The sequence below is a fragment of the Mus pahari genome, chromosome 3, assembly GCF_900095145.1.
Source record: "Mus pahari chromosome 3, PAHARI_EIJ_v1.1, whole genome shotgun sequence".
In the NCBI taxonomy this organism is placed as follows: Eukaryota; Metazoa; Chordata; class Mammalia; order Rodentia; family Muridae; genus Mus; species Mus pahari.
In genome coordinates, this window is record NC_034592.1 from 139,441,251 (window position 1) to 139,463,758 (window position 22,508).

Below are 22,508 nucleotides of genomic sequence, written 5' to 3' on the forward strand. Positions count from 1 at the left end.
AACCTTAGAGGCTTGTTGCAGAAGCAATGGGAAACATACACCAGGGATCCACTCTACAACCATCTGTAAGAATCTGCCACATAACCGACACTGTGTAGCACACAAAACCCAGGAAGGATGTTAGTGCAGCCTTGTTTGGAACACAAAGTAAACAAAAAAGCAAATTCAGATACTGTTAAGTAAGTATCATGGAGGCAAAAATAACAAAGTAACAATGTGGGTTACAAAGCAGTGAGCAGCAGTGTGGGAGATATGGCAGTGAGGAAGGGGGTCTTAGGGGACATGGTCAGGGAGGCCATCTCTAAAGAAGGGACATCTAAGCCAAGGCAAGAAGCAACATCCAGAAGAGTTCCAGGAAGAGGGAACACTGTGTACAAAGGCTCAGAAGTAGAACTCAATGTATCCAGACACTGCAAGAGGTTGAGTGTAGCAGAGCATGCCTTTAATCCCAGCACTTGGGAGGCAGAGGTAAGCAGATGTCAAGGACAGCCTGGTCTACAGAGTAAGTTCCAAGATAGTCAGGGTTACACAGTAAGTCCCTGTCTCAGCTGAGAAAACAAAGATACATCAATGGGACAGGTAAGATGGGTCAAGGTGCCGCCCACCAAGCCAAGGTGGCCCGAGTTTGGTTGTCGGGACCCATGTGGTAGAAGAGAGGAGAAAACCAACTTCTGTAAGCTGTCCTCTGATCTCCTCATGTATTCTGTGGCACATACATATATAACAAATGTCCTTTTAAAAGTATATTTGTCAGGTAGTGTGCTGCATGCCTTTGATCCCAGCACTCAAGAGACAGAGGTAGAAGGATCTCTGAGTTCAAGGCCAGCCTGGTCTACAGAGTGAGTTCCAGGATAGGCAGGAATACCCAGAAAAACCCTGTCTTGAAAAAAAAATTTTTTTTAAAATCAAAAGTATATTTATTTAATAATGGTGCATTTAATCTCAGCATTTGACAAAAGGCAGAAACAAAAAGGCAGGGTCTCAGAGGAGAGACCTGATCTCAGACCAGGCCGGCCTGCTCTGTACAGAAAGCTGCTGGCCAGCCAAGCCTTATACATAGTGGGACTATTGTCTAAAGAAAGCTTTTGTTTGTTTGTTTGTTTGTTTACCTTTGTTTTAAAGATTAAGCAAGAGTCAGGCACGGGGATATGGAATTAAGAAGATCATGATTTCAAAACCAGCCTCATCTATGTGAGACTGTCCAAACCCCACAAGGCTGGAGACATGGAGGGATCAGCCATGCAGGCCTGGAAGGTCTGGTTGGAGTATTGCGTGGGGGATCTTCTGGTGACCTCGCTCAGGAAGCCCAGTCACTGCCACCTCTGTCACAGCTCCCATCAGCGCCTCACCCACCTCAGCTCATCTGAAACTGTTTAACAGTTGCTCTCCCAGTGACTGTGGGAACCTTCAGGTCGCCCTACCTGCCTGCCCCCCCCCCCACACACACACACCCAGCACCTGCTTAGCCTCCTGCACACTCCCAACGGGTACTATCAGAATGAACGAAAATGTGTCTAGCTAATGAAGAGAGAATAAGAGAGACTTCTCATTGCGAAAGATGGGACGTGACTCCCAGACACTACACAGAGGGGGAATGTGGACGCCTCCCAGAAGAAACACATAATTATGTCTCAGAAGATATGTGGAAACTGAGTCACAAACATGAATAATATCTACTGTTAGCTTGAACGAGATTACACACAGAAGGGAAACTGAGTCACCCGGGACGAGGCCCTGACGAAGGCTCTGCTCCAGGTAGAAGCTTACAAGGTTGGTACTAATGGAAGCAGGGGGAGACAACCAGAACAGAAAGGCCACTCCGGAGAGGACACCAGATCTGGAGGGCTGGAGTCCCCTAAAGAAGATAGGAATAAAGGGGAGGGTGTAGGGGTGGGATCCCCTCTGCTCTCCACACCCTGTGCTCACCCCAGGGATCTGATAGTCTGGAAAAGGAAGCACGGAGACCTCTCCTCACACCTGCCTGCCAGCCTCCACTGAGCCGAGCACAGGCTGTGGGTCCACACTGCAGTGGGACCAGACTATGTCCTGGTTGCATTGGCTCCCTGTGAGGGGAAGGGGTGTGGCCTGCTGGATTGATGGACAGGTAAGAAGCCAAATTATCCAGGCCACAGCCCCCAGGGGCCCTCCCATCCATCTGCCTGGCTTCTGGAACTATTTCTTAGAATCCAGGAAAGGAAGACAGAACTGACAAATTAGGGGCTCCACCCCACCACATGCTGTCTTTCTCAACTCACAACTGATCCAAGTATCCCTACGCAGCGCCAGGCTGTGTCCTGGGGGGAGGGTGTTCACCAGCAACCGGAGTGGGTGTCCCTGCCTACTGGCTGCAGAGGAGCAGTCATCTCAAAGTACCCAGAGTCACCACCCCACACCATGTCAACTAGGCAGACGTGGACGGGGAGGAAGTGAGACAGTCGGTGGGAGAAATGGGGAAGTGAGGAGCCCATGCACCAGCTCAGCTGGCAGGGAAGGGGGCAGGAAGGAAGGGGCAGGAAGTAAAGGCAGACAGCTACATCCATGGCCCAGGCTGCAGGGCCTTGCCAACCACGAGCAGCTCACATGTTACCCTGTTATCCTGGCAACACGGTAACTGGGAGGATGTGAGGGCCCAAGTGACTCTAGGTCAGAATGAGTCAAGGGGGAACACCGGCACACACAAGCTCAGGCTGTTGAGATCACAGGCGGAGATGTCGCTTCATACAGATCACGGGAGGTGACGTCCCTCCATGTTTTAAGTAACGGGCTTTTGTGAAGGTAGTCCACCACGGCCAAACAGAAAGCTTTGAAAAATACAGAAAACATTCAATCACAATTTCTCTATCTGGTTCTGAGTGACAGTGTTCCCCAGAAGGGTATAGCTCACTGGCAGTGTCTGCCAAACGTGCTCAGGGGTGTGGTTCTACGCCAGGGCTATGCAACCCCCACCCCCATATTCCCAATCCACACCTACTAAGTCAGAAACTTCAGGGGTGGGTTCCCCAAGTGATTCCGAGGCAAGGAACTTCCTCCCACTTTCTTCCTCACAGAAGACAAGAGCCCCATCTCACGGCACAAGTCCCTGGCTCTGAGCCTGACACACACATCTAGGGAAGAAGTGAGTGAATGGTTATCCCCAACAGCTGTCTCTCGGGGAACTGCCCTCACCACAGTGCAGGCTGTTGTGGGCATGCCAGCTCTGTATCTGAGGGGGCTGAGGCCTCTGGGGGCTTGCCCCAGCTGCAGGCAAAACACCCACCAGCCCCTCCTGGCACGGCTTGAGTTGACAAAAGAGGGCTTGTAGCCCACATGGGCTGGACACTGTAGAGCTTAGGCAGAGACTCTGGGTGTCTGGGTCTGAGGTGGGGGCAGGGAAAGGACAGAGGCTCGGTGTCCACACCCAGGCCAGAGATCTTCTGGGCACCTGGGCCCTGCAGTCAGAGTTTTGCCTTCGGAGGCTCTGGGGTGGCAGGTCCAGTTGGAGAGAGCTGAGACACAGGCCTCCTGGCTTCTTCACAGACAGTCCAGGGGACCCACAGAGATGCCACCTCTTGAACCCTTCTATAGGACATCAAGAAAGAGGGATCAGTCTCCTAGAACGAGGTTCTGAGGTCTCCCCGTCCCAGCATGGGGACTCTCCAAATCTCACCCTCTACCTCAGACGTAAAAGGCCACTCTGTACAGTGCCCACCTTGGGGTCTGAGGGACCCCCAGTTCTCAACCCCACACCCTGAAGTAAACTAGACCCCTAGACTGTTATCGACCCTAAAGAAGCTGAAGAAAGGTGTCAAGCAGCCCCGCCAGGCTCTGATTCCCTGCTGCCCACTGTCCCTTAGACAATGTCTAAGCCCAGGCTGCAGACAGGGAGTGGAAGGGAGGACAGGGTCTAGGGCCATTGCAGCCTGCCATGATTGTCCCTTTGCAAGGTTCCTTGGCTCTGTTCAGAAGGCAGTGTCTGTTGAGTAGAAGTCTGAAGAAAAGAAGGTGGCTTTCAGGCTCAATTCACTGGCTTCTGCCTCAGGTCCAAGCCCCTAACCTTGGACCCCTTGCCAATCTGTTCCCTATTCTATCATGCACCCGCACCCAGATACACTAGGACTGAAAGGCTGACCCTGGCCCTACAGGGAGACTCACAAACACAGGCTCACCCACGCACTTCTGAGTGTTAAATCTCTTCTGAACCCTGTGAAGGGCATCGAAAATGCTCCCATTTTGCAGAGGGGGCATCTGAGGCTCAGAAGTTTCCCAGAGCTGTTCAAGCTAGTGAGGGGTGAAGCTGGATTCCATACAAGGCAAGTGGCCCTAGGCCAGGGCATGCTCACTGCATTCTTCCAGCTTTACTCAGGCCATTTGCTATGCTCTACTGACCTTCACCACGAGAACTCCCAGCTCTCGAAGCTTTCCAGAACATTCCTCTCTTCCCTGATCTGATTCTGAACCTACACCCTGAACTGCACGGTCCCTGATGGTAACGACTTACGGTTGTATCTGCTTGCTCCTCATTGTTCTATCTCTAACTGCCTGAGGAAGAGCAGGGCAGAGTGAGGCTGGGTCTCACCCCCTTCTGGTCCCCAACATCCCTAGGATGTGGAATGCAACAGGCACCATGGGCAGGTGTGAACAAAAGAGAAAGGCTATTGGCCTGCCTGGTCTCTCTCCATAGCCTGGAGCCTTCTGTCCTTTTGACCCCAGATCTAGGGCTTGTATGAAAGGGTAGGGAGAGTCCAGGCTGACTCCAGTGCCACCACAGGACGATAGCAAGGTCTGCCTGCCCAGGGAACCACCAGCTTCCCACACATCTCCTACATGTTAAACACCTCTGTTCACAGTGATCCAAGAGGGCTGCCGGCAGGAAGCAACCTCTCAGAGATGGCCAGTTCCCAGGACTCCTGGGAGACTGGCCCAGAAGAGTCTCTAAGTTCAGGCTGGGCTCGAGGACCCAACATGAACTCACAATATTGCTAATAATAGGCTTGCAGGGTGGCAAGGGACGACACAGTTTATACAGACATTCCTGGTGAATCACCTCATGAGTCCTTGCAGAAAGCAAGGACTCTACAGAGAGAGCTGTGTGCATCACAGGGAACAAGCCTGTTGAGTCCACCCCGACAGGCAGAGCCCTGGAGGGAACGCTTCCCTCAGGTCCCCTCCTCTCTGTGGCTACTCAACAAAGTCACACCTTTAATTGCAACAACCTCTTGAAATTTGCATCTCCTTCCATCGTGGTCTCAAGAACAAATCGAGGTTGTATCAGAAGCACCCAAGACTTGGACACCAAAGAAATTGCTCATATCTTCATATCCTATAATGGTTGTTGCAAAAATGTCAAAATATTGTTTATACTCATCAGTACCTTGAAATTTCAGTAGTTAAAGCAGCTATCAGAATCCAAGAGTTAACAAACATATAACTACATCATAGTTGTAGCATACTTTAGTAACTGTTTCAATCTAGCTTGAATCTCCTTGGACTTGGAGGTTAACACTGAAAACCATTATCCTGGAGGTCTCAGCAGAGGTTGGAGGTTATAACCTATAGGGTCCTATAACAGTATAACCTATAACAGTAATAGGGTCCATGCATAGAATACGATGCCAGAGCCTCTGTTCTCTTGGGAGCACCATGATCTGCAAAGCCTGGGTTATTACCCCAGCCCCTGTTTGCTCAGAGCATCAAATGGGAGAAGCCTCGCTGGGAGATGGCTGGACGGGCAAAGCGCTCGCTGTGCAAGCACGCGGACCTGAGGTCAGATCCCCAGCATTCATGGATAAAGACAGGCATGGAGACAGGCAGATCCCTGAACTTCCTGGCCAGCCCTGACTTCAGATCCAAGGATTGCCTCTGTGCTGCCTGCATGGATGTAAGATGATTGTCCGTGAGAACACAGTGGGGAATGGGTTTGGTGGAGTCCTTCCTTGTACAGGAGTGCAGACTGTGTGCACGATGGATCTGGCCCATGGGAAATGAGAATGACTGGACATGACATCCCTTTGCAGACACAGAGCAAGTGGCAGTGGGTAGTCTGACCCCAGAGACAGTCCCAACCCAGAGAAGGAGCCAAGGGGACATAAGGTTCCTGGAGACAAGAGGATAATAGGTGGAGACCCTCAACTCCCTCCCTCTGGAGAGTACTCCCAGTGCCGCCCTAGAGGCCTAATGACCACATCTGAGATCCCAGTTGTGCCCAGGCGGGGTCAGAAGCTGGGAACTGACAGCCTAGAGCAGTGAGTCCACAGAGAGCACACCTAGACCTCCTGCCCCGTCACTGCCTCCTAACTTTTTACCTCAGAAACACCGACTTCCTTGGGCACATCCAGGTGTTTGAATACTTAATGACTGCCTACAGCAGGCCTGGAGGCTGGGCTCAGATTCTTGTCATGGCTGCCCTCCCTTAACCTCAATAAGCTGCTCCCAACTTAGTACAAGACACAGTGATTCTCTTTCCCTCCTTCTCCCTTCCCATCGCTTCTCCTCCCTCCATCGCTTCTCCAGCACCGGGGATTGAACTCAGCATCTTGCGTATTAGTGCTTGCTCTGTACCCCAGCTCCCAAAGAGTGATTTTAAAAAAATAATAATTATTATTTATTTATTTAACGTATGTGAGTATAGACCAGAAGAGCGCATCAGATTCCATTACAGATGGTTGTAAGTCACCATGTGGTTGCTGGGAATTGAACTCAGGACNTCTGGAAGAGCAGTCAGTGCTCTTAACCTCTAAGCCATCTCTCCAGCCTGTGGTTTGTTTTTTGTTGTTGTTGTTGTTGTTGTTGTTGTTATTGTTTTGTTTTTGTTTTTGTTTGGTTTTTTGAGACAGGATTTCTCTGTACAGCCCTGGCTGTCCTGGAACTCACTTTGTAGACCAGGCTGGCCTCGAACTCAGAAATCCGCCTGCCTCTGCCTCTCGAGTGCTGGGATTAAAAGCATGCACCATCCCCCCTTTTTTTTGTTGTTGTTGTTTTTTTTTTTTTAAATACTTAAAATGTGATTGAAATTGTTTAAATGTTCCCACGCTTTAAGCCCTCCAATGATTATTAAAACCTTGGGACAGCCCGCGAGACTCCTGACCCACAAATGGCTAAGCTGTGACCCCCTCCATGCAACACCAGCAGCAGCGGGGGTGGGGGGGGTGGGGGGGTGGGGGGGTTGGGTGCTCTGGAAGCCTGGAGCAGCTGGGCTCTGACTCCACGAAGGAAGCCAGCCACAGGGATGCTAAGGGTGCCATGCATGTGACACTGTGAATGGGTGAGGCTATGGGACAGAGAACAGACGGTGGTAGAGGGAGGGTTCTGATTGCAGAGGAAGTGTGGCTGAATAATGAACTCTTCTAATCCCACCCCCCTTTCTTTTGTGATTGCTAAGGGTTAAACACAGCATCTCTCACATCATGTTAAGCCCAGGCTCTGGCCCTGAGCTACTACATCCCTAGATCTCAGGTATAATTTATATACAAAAAAAAAAAAAATTAATGTATCCAATTAGGGGCCTGTGAGACGGTTCAGTGAGAAAAGGCCCTTACCACCAAGCTTGATGATTTGACTTTAATTCCAAGAACCCACTTGATGGAAGGGGAGAACCAAGTTCCACAAGGACCCCCACATGCATGCCCACACTCACATTAACTAGAGATGGAAAGGTAGGTAGATAGATAAATAGATTGAAGAAGAAATACAATTCTAATGTACCTAGTTTATAGACGTTAGCCCTTATCTTGACTGGGGTTAAACAGTTATAGAACTGAGTACATTTATCAAAACTTATTTTACAGTGAGATCTTTTTTCTTCCTTCCTTCCTTCCTTCCTTCCTTCCCCTTCCTTCCTTCTTTCCTTTCTTTCTTTCTTTCTTTCTTTCTTTCTTTCTTTCTTTCTTTCTTTCTTTCTTTCATTCATTTCTTTCGCTGACCCCAACTCCCTTCACCTCCATGTCCCTTAACCACCCTTCACATGGGCCACACTCAGCCACCCCAGTCTTCCCACAGCAGCAGAAATCACCTGGCCTGTCACAGCCTTCAGCCTCTGCCATTCCTGTGTGGGTGGCCTGTGGCACCTCCTGCCAGGCCTCCTGCCAAGCCCCGCAGCCTGGCCTTCTCCTTCCCTCACACTGCACCACACAGTTCTATTAGTGACATGCATTTTACTCATGTGTCTGCTTGGTCCTGGAAGGCCCATTTCAGTCACCAGAGAACCACTTATGATGGGCACATAGAGAGGGGCTCAAGAAATAGCCAGCCGGGCGTGTGTGGCACACGCCTTTAATCCCAGCACTCGGGAGGCAGAGGCAGGCAAATTTCTGAGTTCGAGGCCAGCCTGGTCTACAGAGTGAGTTCCAGGACAGCCAGGGCTACACAGAGAAACCCTGTCTCGAAAAAACAAACAAACAAACAAACAAAAAAGAAATAGAAATAGCCATGAGGGAACAGACAGGCTGACAGGAGGACCACCATCCCGCTGAGCAGCTGCAGCAAACTCTCTTTAGACTCCGAGGACAATCTCCACAGAGGCTTCAACTCCCAGCACCCTGACACCGGGCCGCAGCCATGACAGATTCCAAATCTTACCCAAATGGATCATCTCCCGCCCAGCTCAAAAGCGGACTCATGGATGGACAGAGAAGGCTATGCTCTATATGGGGCAGGGACTTCACTCGAATCAACCACTCTACAAAGGACCAGGGGCTCGGCTTTGCCCTCCTCTTCCCACACCACTTGGCTACCATGGCCCTCCCTTGGGCCAAGGCCCAGGCTGCCTACCCATCTGCCACCCTGGCTCCAGATCACTTGTCACCCACTCTGGTCCTGGCAACCTACCCCAGCTATGGAAGAGCTGACCAGCAGTGGCCACAAGGACAGCAGGCCAGCCCCACCCAAAAGGCCAGAAAAGCCATCTGCTGTCCCTCCTCCTCCCCAGGACTCTGACAAGGTTCCAGATGAGATCATCGCACTCAGACCCCAGGAGGAGGCTGCAAAGGGCTTTACTTCCCTTCCAGCTCAAATGCAAACACTCCAGGGGAAGGGGAACTCAAAGGCTCCACAGTCGTTTACAGAGAGGGCAGTGAGGTCGCGCAGTGAGGCCCAGAAAGACTCTGGGCTCCTGCCTCCTGGTCAAGCTCAACCCAGCTTAGCTTCTGTGGGCAGAGGTTTGGGGGAATCAGGGTTAAGCGTCACAGAGGAAGTCCCATCCAGCCATGTATCACCGGGTCATAGGATCTCAATGCTCCTGTTCCACTGACAACTGGGGATATCTGACCCTAAAGATCTATGAGATCCCACTTCTCTGGGCCCTGCCTCTCCAACATCAGAGAGAGCAGACTGACCAAGGCAGGCTCATGCCAACGGTAGAGTTACTCCCTCCCTCCCCAGTAGGCAAGAAGCCTAAAAGTAGAGGCAGCAGGAGTCAGGACTTAGGCTCATAAATGGGACAGCAGAAGTAACAACAGCTGGCACTTCCAAGGGTATGGCATGTGCCAGACACCAGCAGAGGTGAGAAGCCATTCTCTCTTTCTCAGTGGTGATCGATCCTTTGTGGCAAGCTCTATTCTTACCCTGCCCACTTCCCAGGGGAACCAACTGAGGCTGAGGGAGAGAAGGCCTCACAGCCAATGAGGTGGTTTCCAGGCCTGACACAGCTCTGCACGGGAGGCAGATGCTCCCCCCCCCCATCTGTGTGTGTGTGTGTGTGTGTGTGTGTGTGTGTGTGTATGTGTGTGTGTATGTGTGTGTGTGTGTGTTGGCCAAGGGCAGAGAGAGATGGCCAGAGGTTCCTGCCTACCCAAGGTCATATCTGGTTTGCCACTGCCCTATTCAAAGCCTAGGGGCAGTGCCCCGAGGCCCTGTGCTTCTGGGCACACTCAAGGGAGCACAGACACTGTCTCTCCTGTCCTGCCCAGGAAGGAAGGCAGCTTTGGATCAGGGTTTGTTGACAACATCCCCCAACCTCTGGGTTTCAGCCAAGTCTGTAACAGAAAAGGGCAGGGAGTCAAGGCCTGAAGAATCACCAAGAGCCACACTGCCTGAATCCCTCTTGTCCTTTACAGCTAATGTGACTAGCAAGCAAGGTGACATAACGTTCCTTGGGCTGCAGTTTAAGCGTGGTTAGAAGGAAGGGGTGAAGCGCCATGCTGCCATGCAGAACCAGGAGTGGCTGCTGCGAAGCTAGAAATGACCTGTTAACAATCTAGTCACCTTGAGCTAAATGCCCCACCAAGGAGTCCCCACAGCTCCTAGTACCTAACACAGGAAACCTGGCCTGGAACAGTTCCCGGGAGATCATGGAAAGGGGACAGGGGAATGGATCTGGTAATGAAAGGGCAAAGAAGGCACCAGGGGCACCTGGATGAAAAGGCTGGGCAAGCAAGACGTAAAGGCAGCTCAACCTCGCACTTAGCCATGGGCTGGGACAGGAGCGTGATGCCCAGGCAAGGCAGGACCAGGGAGGGGGACCAAACAAAGTCTGGTGGTGCTGAAGAGTCCAGAAGAGCCAAGTAGGCTCAGGCAGTTGGGAATCACAGCACGTGCATGCGCACACGCACGCACAACACACACACACACACACACACACCTCAGTCACCTTCATTCTCATCTGTAGCCCAGGCAGGAGACGTTTTGCCACTATCTTAGGATGGGCCCCAGGGGTGGTCCTCTACCACTAAGCAAGCATCACCAGGCTGCAAGTGAGACCCAGGTTTTGGCCATCAGGGAGGAGTGACTTAGGGCAAGTGAGCTGCCAAGGAGAAAAGTGTCTACAGGAACACACAACGCAAACGGCTCCACACACACTTCCCAGACAGAGAGGCACATCCAAAGCAAGCGGCAGCCTGAAGCCCGAGACCCAGGGCTCTCAGGGGACAGACCAGAGCCTGGGGCTGTTGAAGGGTAAGGGCTGAGAACCAGGATGAGTGAAACCCGGAGGGGACCAGCTCCCCACACGCCGGCTCCCTCCTGATGAATAGACATGGTGACACCGCAGACCATTTTTCAGAGCTGAGGCTCCTGGAGGGGGAACAGGGAGCAAGGCGCAGGCCCAGACGCAGCCCAGGCTCGGTCCAGATCCCAAGCTTTCAGTCCGTTTGACTGAGACAAGGGAGGGATGGACATTAGCTTCTACCTCCTCTGACCCCTGCCCCACCTTGGGAAAGCCAGCAAAGACAACCACAGTGCTGACTGCAGGGGCCCCATCTTCCCGCACCAGAGGGGTGTGTACAGACTACAGATGATGTCATGTGTTGGAGGCTAGGGGTTGGCCACAGTTAGAACCCTGGCTGCCAGCCAGTCCTTTGCCTTGTACTTAACCAAACCCTTTTCTGGAGTGTCCCTCTGCCACAGAGGTTACCTAGAGCCTGGGGTCCCTCCCATCTTCTGTATACAGAAATGGGCTCTCACGTGTCTGAACTCTTATCTTCCCGAGTGCCTGCAAGAAAGGGATCGAATTCCCTCTATACAGACTGGAAGACAGAGGTTCCAAGAGGCAACATGCACAGGAAGTGACACAACAAGGTGCGGCTTGGCCTCGGACCTGATTCTAAAGACAGAGTGTGCCTATGGGACCTCAGTCTTCCTTGCCTTTGCCTTCACTGGCATCCTGAGAGAGCAGCAATTTTGTGCCTAGTGCTAGGGCCACCTGGGCCCAGCCCTGCTGCAAACCAGCAAAGCTGTCTTCTAGCCAGGGGTCTACTGGCCAGGTACCTAGAGTCCTTCCTAATTCTCCTGACCCTCTACTCCGAAGTCCTACCCCCAGACCCATGACTCTCACACCTGTGACTCAACTATCCTTTCCTCCCTCTCGCTCTGTCCTTTCCTGACAGGGTCTCACTCTGTAGTACCGGCTGGACTTGAACTCCTGCCCCAGCCTCCTGAGTGCAAGGACTGAGTGTATGTACCGCCACACCTGGCTCCAGCCCTCCTTTTTAAACCTACCACGCATTTCCAGGCCAGAACCATCGCTGATCAATTAAGCATACACATCTACTTAATGAGCCCCTCCAAGGCGGCAGGCCCTGTTCCAGAAGCTGAGCACCGAGGCAGCCAATCAGGCAAACCCCCAGCCGGGACACCTCCTCCTCCAGGAAGCCCGCTCTGCTGCCCTTGGGTTCTTATATCTCTTCTCACTTCCGTAAGTTCTAGACTAGGTATGGGCACTGTCTACAGATCAGGGCATTGCAGCCTCTGTAACTTGCGGCAGAGGGAGGCAGGGTTCGCAGGAAATTCATTCCAAAGGGATTGGAAGAGTCACCCCGAGGCACCGTTCTTTCTGTGGCAGGCTTGACACGTGTCCATTTCCCTTAGTCCCACAGGGCCTAGCTCTGGAGCCTGGGGAGTTTTGATACAGCTTCTCTAGTTATGGAGACTTCCAGACTCCACCTGCAGCCCTCCTCAGCTGGGCCCCTGGAACCCCAGATCCAGGCAGTTACAAATCCAGTCTTGATGCCACTCATGGTCCCAGCAGCAAGACAAGAAGCCTTATGAGCAGCTGGAAACAGAAGAGACATACACGGTAGCTCCGGGGGACATTAACCAAGATTTCCTGTGTTTATGTGCGTAGGTGAAATGTCATGGTCAGTGTAAATAACGTGTGTATGCGTGAGCATGGATGTCTGGGTGCCCTGGTTAAGCTAACACCATGTCTGACATCTGCATCATCAACCCTTGTGTCGGTGCTAATGTGTGTGAAGGTTGGGTCCATCCTGCCTGTGAACCTCTTTGTGGGTATTCATGTGACATGTGTTGAACCCCAGGCACGTGTGCAAACGTTGCTTGCTCTCTGAGGAAGGGGTGGCACTGGGTACCGGGGGGGGGGGATGGTGTCTGTGTCCCCTGACAATTCTCTGGGATCCTACAGATGCTGGTGCATATAGATAATGTCTGTGTGCACATACATCACACCTTCCCGTGTATATGGACTTCCTGTGTCTGAGAGTGTCTCCAGGCTGTGTGAAGGAGTGTGTACTTCCCAGCCTGGCGTCTCCTGCTGCTATGTGTTGTGTTTGGTAATGTGTGGCATGAAGGGTCTGTCTGTCACTTTCCATGTGGAGCCACAGTGAACGTGTCTGGAGGCTGGCTTCTGGAAGCATATAGCATAAGTGAGTCACTGAATGTATACATCAGCCAGGCATGAATAACTGTGGGTCTCTAGGCTTGAGCTCTGAAGAAGTGTGCATGTGTTTATGTGTACAGGACTGTGTCCAGGGACACAGGCCCAGCCCCTTGCAAAGAGCGCCGAGCTCTGTGGTAGCCTCTGGCCACAGCAGCTGCCGCCCACATTTTCCATCCTGCTGGAGCTGTTCCCCCAACCTCCAAGCCCTGCCCCCCGCCCCCCAGGCCAGAAGCTACAACTCAGGGCAGGAACCAGGGGACATCGCTGACATGGTGACAGGCTGGGTTCCTCCTCTCCTATCTCCCAGGAGCTTTGAAGGAACTGCCTCAGGCGTGCCACTCAGCAGAAGACTCGGGCTATGTCAGAGGAAGGGAGGGAGGAAGAGGGGGACTTTAGGAAAGGATGGTGATTGGGTTGGTACATTTACTGAGCAGTGGATACGCACCCTCACAATTAAGAAGTCCATGACAATCCAACCCCCATTTTACAGGCATGTGCAAAATGCCCCAGAGGCACCCCCACCTATGGGCTTACATAGACAGCAATTAGCCAATCAGCCTTTTAGGTTTTTGTTTTTTGAGACTCAGTCTTAGCCCAAGCTGGCCTTGAACTCACTACACTGCCGAGGATAGCCCTCCTCTGCCTCCCAAATGCCAGGATTACAGACGGGCATGTGCCAGCATTCCAGGCTTATGCGGATCTAGGGATGGAGCCCAGGGCTTTGTGTATGCTGAGCAGACACTGCCCCAACTGAGCTTACTCACCATGGCTGCCTACAAATCTTAGCCTGGCACCTGGCCCACAGGGCTCCTCTCACCAACCTCTATCCAAGACCAGACACGCCAGTAGCGATCAAAAGCAAAAGCGCAGTCTCCCCGGCCACATGGCAGAAGGATACGGACCAAGATTGAACAGCAGGGTTGGAATGTGGGCTGTAACGACAGAATCCTGGAGCCTCTACTTGCCCATCTATATAATGGCAATCGCCAGTCAGTAAGGGCTTTTCTCTGGGACCTGTAACTCACAGCTGGAACCCCCAGGTGTGTGGGGGGGCTTGTCTCCCCACTGCCAACCTGTGCAGGGGGAAACCTGATCTTGCCTTTCTATCCTGCCTGAAGCAGCACTAGATTTATTAACCCTCAAGGGCTGAGGACGCCCACCCTCCCGACTCCTCCCAGTTCCTCTGAGAATGAACACACAGACATCCTGTCTGCTCATTGGCTTGAAGTCCTAGCAGCTCCTCACAAGACTCAAAGATCTCACTTTCAGATGCTTTCCTCACTATTTACATCTCCCCGATTACTGAGAAAATCCTTGGAGAGTGTCCAGGCACACCCCATCCATCATCTCCATTATACAAATGAAAAAACAAAACAAAACAAAAACAAGAGCATCTCGGGAGGCCCAGCCACCTGACCACGACCACACAGCAACGGTAGAATCAGGGCTCCAAGCCAGAGAGATCTTTGAGCTCCAGTACTCTGAGATTCAACATGGCACACGGGTAATGGTTAGTGGTCATGTGGACCTCAGACCACTGAGTCAAAGTCAGACCCCGTTAACCTGGCTGCTCTACAGCTAAAGCCGTATTTCTGAGTCCCCAAAACCACATTGGATGACCCCAGACACTTTGACTAAAAGGGACCCCATGTCAGACTGTAGCCACCACACATACCTCCCCCAGTTGCTCCCCAGGGATCACAACCAACACTCAGAACCATTTACATGATGCTCCCACCAACCCTATGCCTGTATCCAGGCCTCTCTGTGCATAGTTCAAGTGCATAGTTCAAGTGACACCAAGCTCACCCCTTCCCTGGAGAAGTGCTTTCTGTCTTTTCACTGGCAGAGGCTAGATGCTCTGCTACCACTCTCTCTAACTTAGGTCCTAGAGCAGGGATTCTCGGGACAGGAGCTATGCAGTTACCCAAGGGTACACACACACACACACACACTGGGAGGTGAACCTGACGAGAGTGCCAGCTGGAGTCCAGGGCATTCCCTGGGCTCATAAGGTCAGTCTGCAGTGCACACCCTGGGGATCTGGAGTCATTTTCCTTCTAACCCAGTTTCTGTACCTCAGATGTAAAGTGGTTTAGAGAAACAGGAAAACACTCAGGGGACTGCGTCCCTCCCAGCCCTGGCTGCCTGGAGCAGGTCCCCTTCCTGCTCTGGCTAAGTCAGCCCCTGGCACTGTGTCAAAATAGCACCTCCAGTAAGAAGCTGCACTGTAGGTGTACAGTCCACACTCCCAGGGATTTTACTGTATCGCTGTAAGGGCAGACATTGTGGCAAACAGCCCTGCAGAGCAGTGTGGGTGCTGCATGAATGCATGCGCCTTCCTCTCTTGCCCAACTTTCTTCAGCCTAGAATGTTCTTACTGTAGCTCCTTATTCGGCTGACTCCATCTCCCAGCTCCTGGCCTCCATGAGTCCTCCACCCCACCTCCACAAAGCTCACCCTTATCACCAGCCGCATTGTGTTTTGTTGTGACTACTGTTTAACTCTGATGTCACAGAGGCTCTCCCTAGTTCACTCATACTCCAAAATCTGCTCTAAGGAAAGAGTGACTGACTGAATGGACGGACGGATGGACTTGAGGTAAGGAGGAAGACCCCAGCCTGATCCCACAGAATCCACAAAAGAATGCAACAGATGCACAAGGCACCATGTTCTCCATCCTGAGAGCAGCAGATCCCAGCCACCACATTCCAAGTTTCCTACTGTGCCAAATGTTCTAGCTACGTGCACATTTAATCTTTAAGGATGATCTGTGTGTACTTGTTCAAGTCTTAAGATGAGAAAACTCAGGTCCAAACATGGTAAGTAATGTGCCCAAGATCACACAGCCAGGAAGCTACAGATCCAACAGGGGCCTGAAGCTTGCGCACAAAAACTCAACTGAATGGTTGGCAGAAACTGAGGCTCAGACTGGCCCTCTAACTGAACCCCACCTCCCAAATGTCGACACCTTCGTGAAGACTTATACTCCCATTTAACTGAAAAAGAATGGAGGCCTGGCTTGGGGAAGGCCAAGGCTACAAACAGGTGGTAAATAATCCTTTGTCAGATAGACCTGTGTCCTCTAGTGTACAGGAGTTTACTGAGAACATGCTGGATAGAGGACCCAAAGGAAAGCAAGAGCGACACCCCAACACCCTAAGGAAGAACCTCCCCCTCACCCCCAGACAGTAGAAGCAAGAGGCAGTTAAGTGCCACAGGGCAGACATGTCATTAGAGTGCTGTCAACTCAATGGCTCCTGGCCAGGGCACTCTGGGTGTTGTGCCAGGCCATCAACTGTCAAGTGCAGACAATACTGCAGCCTCTTCCAGCAGCGGCAGTGCAGCCCGTGAAGATTCCAGCTTCCCACGCCAAGGTCAAGAAGCCAGAGCAGGACTGTCCCCATAGCTGCCACCATGTCAAGGAAGAGGCAGCCAGAGCATGGGCTGCACCTCGGTGCCCAGTCACAGTCGACTGCTTCTCCCAGACAGTTCTCCAGTCCCCCACACACGGAGGGAATACCCCTAAACAGCAGGGCAGTTTCCCTCTTCCCACAGGGAGCACTGGCCAAGTCTGCCCAAACCTCTCTCAGAGGGAACAGAAGACAATATCCTGGGATTGAGGAAGTGGCCTCTGAACCAGTTCTCCCACGACATCATCGTCTCAGGCTGTGGGACCGTTAGACTGGGCGGAAGTGGACTCGAGCCAAGGGGATGTTCCCAGATGTCAGGCTTTCAAACTGGATCCGCCCCAAAAGGCAGGCGAGGACAGGCCTGCCGGGGAAGCCCTGGGTAAGGACTTAGGATGGTGTTCTGCCTCTCCTTGCCAGGGGATAGCCACAGTTTCCCTGGCAGCCTGACACACGGACATTGGTTCCAGAACAGAGAGCCAGGAAGGCCTGCTGACCTGGGAGTGGGGTCCCGGGCAGCTTAAAGCGGGGAGGTCACAGCCCTGGTTGACTATCCCCACTCATCCATCAGAGCATCCTCTAAAACAGTTTTCCGCGGGTGGGAAAGTGCACATTGGGGTCCATTACCCAGTGTCTTATCCATAATCCCCCTCAAGGGAAGAGTGGGAAATGAAGGTGGGGCACTCTCTCCCTGCTTGATCAGCGTTAAATTGGCCGCCTGGGGCTCAGGCCCTGGGGCTCTTGAGCCCGGATGACCAGTCCTCCCCCGCCCCTGCGACTCCCCCCTTTTCCCCTAGGTCCCTACCTTGAGATAGTCGTTCTCGGAACGCAGCTCTTCCAGCTCCCGCACCAAGCCTCCGGGCCCACAGTCCAGCATCTCCTCGGTGAGGTCGGAGAAGGCTAGCGAGGCGCTGAGTGGCAAGCGGCTGCTGCCCACCGACGATGCAGCCACCGACGGCTCATCCGGGGAGGCGGGCGGCCGCGGAGGCTGTTGCCCCGACGGCGCTGGCTGCGGCGGCTGCCCGGTGCGGGTCCCCGCCGGGCCGCCCGCCGCAGACTCGGCGTCGCTGCTCAGCGCTAGCTCCAGGCCCAACAGGCGCGCCTCCTCCGACGCGCAGTCCGACACCTCGGAGCTACTGTCCGTGAGGCTGGGCGGCGGCGGCGGCGGGCGGGGCCCGGTAACGGGACGAGGGCGGCCCTTGGCGCGGACCCCCGTGCGCGCCCCGGCCACCCGAGACCCCGTGCCTCGGGTGCCAGGAGCCACCGCGCGCCCCTTCTTGTCGGGCCTCGCCGAGGACGCGGTGCCACAGGCTGTAGCGGTTCCCGGGCCTGTGCCGCGGCGGCCTTTGGCCAGAGACCAGCCGGCCACGTCCTTGGGCCGAGCTGGCGATGGTGCGCGGTGGCTTTTCTTCCTCTCCGCGGCGGGCGCGGGCGCAGGCGGGGGGCCGTAGCCCCGCGCCGATGACTCTCCCGCTGGCGCCTCCATCGCGGCCTCCCCGGGTCTCAGCGAGCGGCGCGCATGGCCCGGGTGCGGCCGGCTTGGGTGTCCCTGCGGCGGGTCTCGGATGCGCTCCCGCCGCTCAGGCCGCGACTGCGCTCCGGTGTCCTGTGTCCGGGGGCTGCGCTCGGGCCCTGCCCCGCGCCGCGCGGCCTCTCCGCCACTCGGTGCTCTCAGCGCGCGGCCCGATCTCCTCCAGGCGCCGCGACTCCGACTCCGGCTCCGCCCGGTGCCCGCCCCCTCCGCCTCGCCGCGCCCCCGGAGCGCGCCCGGACCCCGACTGCAGCCTGTTCGGCGATCGCCGCCTCGGACTCCCAGTCCGGCTGAGGCCAGGGCCCCGGCTCCGCCCGGCGCGGCCCGCCCCCCACGCAGCCCCGCCAGCTCCCCGCCCCGCCGCCTCGGCTCGGGGGCGCGCGGCTCGGCGAACAAAAGGCGGACGCGGCGGGAGCAGCGGGGAGGGACGCGAGCGGGGAGCGAGGGAGGGATCCGCGAGGCAACAGCGACCCCCTCGAGGGTCAGGCGGGCCCGGGCAGCCGCGGCCTCGGCTCGCTCCCGCCGCTCCGGGCCGCCGACCGCTCCGCTGCGGGCTGGGGGATCACAACCGGCCGAGGAGCCTGGAAGCCCGGCGTCGCCGTAGGGGCCTCGTGGACGACAGGAGAGACTATTCCCCGGCAGAGGCCCCGCGGACCTCAAGGGGCCGGAGCCAGCATCCATGCACACCCAGCACCGCGCCGCGCGCCCCTTGTGGGTGCTGAGCCTGCGCGAACTCCGCCCCCTTTAGCTGGGCATGACAAACGACCCCATCCTATAGAACCTTAAACTGAACATGACCTGGCACGCGGTCGGCTCTTGGTCTGTGAAGGAAGCAGGATGGAGCCTACAGAGTGTGCTGGACTCCTCTTGCCTCGTCTATCTGTCCGCTGCCATAGGAACCTTGGCGCCCCACGTGCATCCTGGAGTGGATCTTGCACACCCTAGTTGCCTATGAACCCGGGCAGAGTCTTGTCTCCCCGACCCCAATTTCATGGTCTTCGCGATTAACTTCAGGCTGTGCCTTGAGGATGCCAGACCGTTAGTTGCTTAAGGGGCAGATTCTAGGCCGGTTAGGGACTGGCATGGGCCGAAGACTTGTGACCCTGAATACCAACAGGGTCAGGTTGACTCCACCACAGACTCCAAGGCCCCAGTCTTGGTGGGCGTGGTTTCTTTCCTCTTGAGCTACTCAGGCTTAGGGTCCCTTACACCTTCCTCACCTCCGCCCTCTCCACACTGCGCCTAAACCATAGTAAGTTATTTGGCCCTGGGAAGGCGCTCATCCACATGGTGGCTGCCCAATCTCTTGCCACCCAGAAGGTAGCTTGTATACACACACACACACACACACACACACACACAATGCGGCCTCTTTTTCTTCCTTTAGACCCTTCTCGGTCTTCCTCTCCCCTTCTTTCTGCCTTCTTTTCCATGGGTTCCTCGTCCTCCTCTTCCCTCTTCTCTTCCACTTTGGCTCCTCCCCTTTCTCCTAACCTGAGTTACATCATGGCCAGCTAGTTCAAGGTCTACTCCTTTTTCTCTTATTGACCCACCATCCACCTTGAAGTACAAGCTGGTCTGCCTAGCACCTGGGTAAGGTTTCTGGGCAGTGATTTGGGAACCCTGAGCTAGAGTCCTCCTACACCCAGGCCGCGGAGTTCAGCCCTAGCCTGCTCTAATGGCTCCATTACAAGTTCATTACTGTGATTGTCCCTGCTCTTATGGGGCTCATCGAAGTGATACAGAGAGGATGTACAGTTCTTGAAACTTGTTGCCCCCCTATAGAATGTGGGTTTTGCGGTGTGAGGGCGTATGCATGAGACCATCCTCAGTTGGGTAGGCACTAATGCAGACCATGCTCTTTCTTTCAACAAAGAATCTCAGAATTCTCCCCCCACACCTCTCTCTCAAGATGGTGTCTCATTATATTGCCAGGCTGGCCTTGAATTCATGGGCTTAAGCTTTCCAAACATCTGGGAGTACAAAAGTCTGTCAACTCTTGTCTCAGAAGGATTAAGAAATTTATGTCTGGTTGCATTCTCCAAAAAGAAGCACATGATATATATTCCAATTGCTTTATTAGTAGTAGTAGTAGTAATGTGTGCATGTCACACATGCATGTACACATACGAGTGCACACACGCCACAGTGCACATGAAAGGTCAGAGGACGATTTTCAGGAGTTGCTGTCCTCCATCTGGTTGCTAGCTCTTCTCACAGCCACCCTGGCACTCCCAACAGCCTCAGGGTCTGCTTCCTGCCCTCCAGCCTGGGCAGAAGACCTCTGTGGCATGGCACCTGGCAAGCCCTCACTCACGAGCTTTCTCTATTGCTCCCTCTCTCCATCCGTGGAATCCAGTCACCACATGAATGGTCCTGTAAAGTCAGTCCAGCCAACTCCAGCTCTAGTCCCCACTGGCCACCAGACATTACAGATGCTTCCCTGGCAGCCTGGAGCCACCACCAGTGAGGAGTAGAGAAGTGAGTTCTGTCACCAGCTCTGCCACCCACACTGTAGAACAACTCTCTGAAGGCACCAGGCTTTGCCCGCCCCAGTTTTGTTTTTTGTTTTTTGTTTTTTTGTTTTTTTGTTTTTTTTCACACAGCAGTGGGTCACTGGAATGCACAGCCAAAGCCATACAGCATGGAAGTAGCCAGGTTTGGTTTGTTTGACCGAAGGCTAAGCTATTCTAGCGCCTGCTACTAACTGTTCAACTTAAGCACCCAGTGGGGCTGTTAAAAAAAAAATCCGATAAAGGAGGAAGCCTTTGATGGTGGCTTTAGTAGCAGGGATGGTGACCCAAATGGAAGATCAGCTTCTGCTCTCCCATCAAGCTGCCAAACTGACCGACAGGATAGAAACCAAGTGGAAGCTAACTCACTAAAGTGAAGGTTGTTTTCGTCATATAAATCATGAAAGAAATAACCCACTGGCTGGTAAATGAAACCCATGTGAACGGGGTTATTGGGGAACCCTCTCTGAGGAAGTGACCTGTATGCTGAGTTAGCCAAAGGGCCTGGGAAGAGAATCTGGGGCAGACTGAAGAGCAATGTCCCTGGAGGAGGGGAGAGTGTGACAGATGTTCAGGGAGGGGCGATTAGTGTGGCTGGAAACCCCTGGGAGATAAAGGAGCAGAAAGCATGGATTGGATTGTTCCCATTGCAGTGACAAACACTGGAACCTCTAAGCAGGATGTCACAGCATCTAATTTACATCCGGAAGTAGATCTCTCGGCTGACAAGAACAGATGCTGGTCGAGCTTAGGGGTTGAGGAAACATGACGGGGGGGGGGGGGGGCTAAGGGGGCTCTGATGCATCTAGAAGCCATAGAGAAAGGCTGCGTTATGCTTTAAAGAGCCAGACACTGTTGGCCGGAAGCGAGGACTCAAGTGATGTCAAGTTCATCTCCTGTCACCTGCTTTAGAGACAGAACAATGACACCGCTGTTTGCTTCAGCAGGAAGGGCAGGCTTGGAGGTATGGAAGGGTAAGAGAGCCTCAGTTCATAGAGGACAGGGTCAGTCTGAAGCATCTGTGGAGATGTCCAAAGAGAGAGACCCAGAGGGAGGATGTCAAGCAGGTGCCACACCTACCCGAGTTCAGAGGACAGCAGGATGGCCCAGGAAGCACAGGTATGTCCCCTTCTGGTCATTTTCTCTTGGTTATTTTCAACTTGTGTTGCTGAAATCATACAGAATTGTAGATTCTGTGCTTAACAGAGCAGCGGAAACACTCCCCACACATTCCTACACTTGATCTTAGCCAAAAGGCCGAGAAGCGATCACCACACATTCCTAAACCCTTTGCAAAAAGCCTCCATTTTCACACTTGGAAGTAATCCTTGGTGTAAGTGTTTCACCCACACTCACCTTTCCCCTCCAGTAGATACATTGTTTCCTGACCATGCTAGGCACAGTGGATACATCGTTTCCTGACCCTGTTAGGCACAGTGGATACATTGTTTCCTGATCCCTAGGCACAGTGGCATAGACCTATGATGTCAACCTTTAAGAGTGAAGGAGGAGGATCAAGAGTTTGAGGCAGGGACTGGAGAGATGGCTCAGCAGTTAAAAGCACATATTCCTTATGGGGAGGACCCGGGTTCAGTTCTCTATACCCACTTGGCGACTCACAACCAACCATCTGTAACTCTAGTTCCAAGGGATCTGCTACCTCTTCTGACCTGCTGGGCATCAGGAACACCTATGGTATAGGTAGAGACAAGCAGGCAAAATGCTCATACACATAAGATAACCCCCTACCCCCCAAATTTGAGGCAACACAGTGAATGCTACGTCTAGAGGCTATAGAGAAACCTCTCTCAAGAAATCAAACACCAGGGATATAGCTCAATTGTAGAATGCTTGCTTAGCGTGCTAAGGTCCTGGGTTCAATTCTCATCACCATACACAACAAAAGTCATTCCTGGGGGGTGACAGTGGCCTTCTGAAAGGGACCGTGCACAGTCTGGTGGCAGAGAAAA

The 22,508-nt window shown here is 53.5% G+C and overlaps 1 protein-coding gene across 1 annotated transcript in view; it reads right to left on the reverse strand.

The window, feature by feature from the left end:
• Positions 1-18,327, reverse strand: part of Soga1 (suppressor of glucose, autophagy associated 1) — a 71,093-nt gene extending 52,766 nt beyond the window's left edge. The window contains exon 1 of the mRNA XM_021192187.2: positions 17,300-18,327. Coding sequence (XP_021047846.1) covers positions 17,300-17,980 — 681 coding nt within the window. The 5' untranslated portion in view covers positions 17,981-18,327. The remainder of the gene's footprint in view (positions 1-17,299) is intronic.
• Between the last annotated feature and the right edge of the window lie 4,181 nt (positions 18,328-22,508).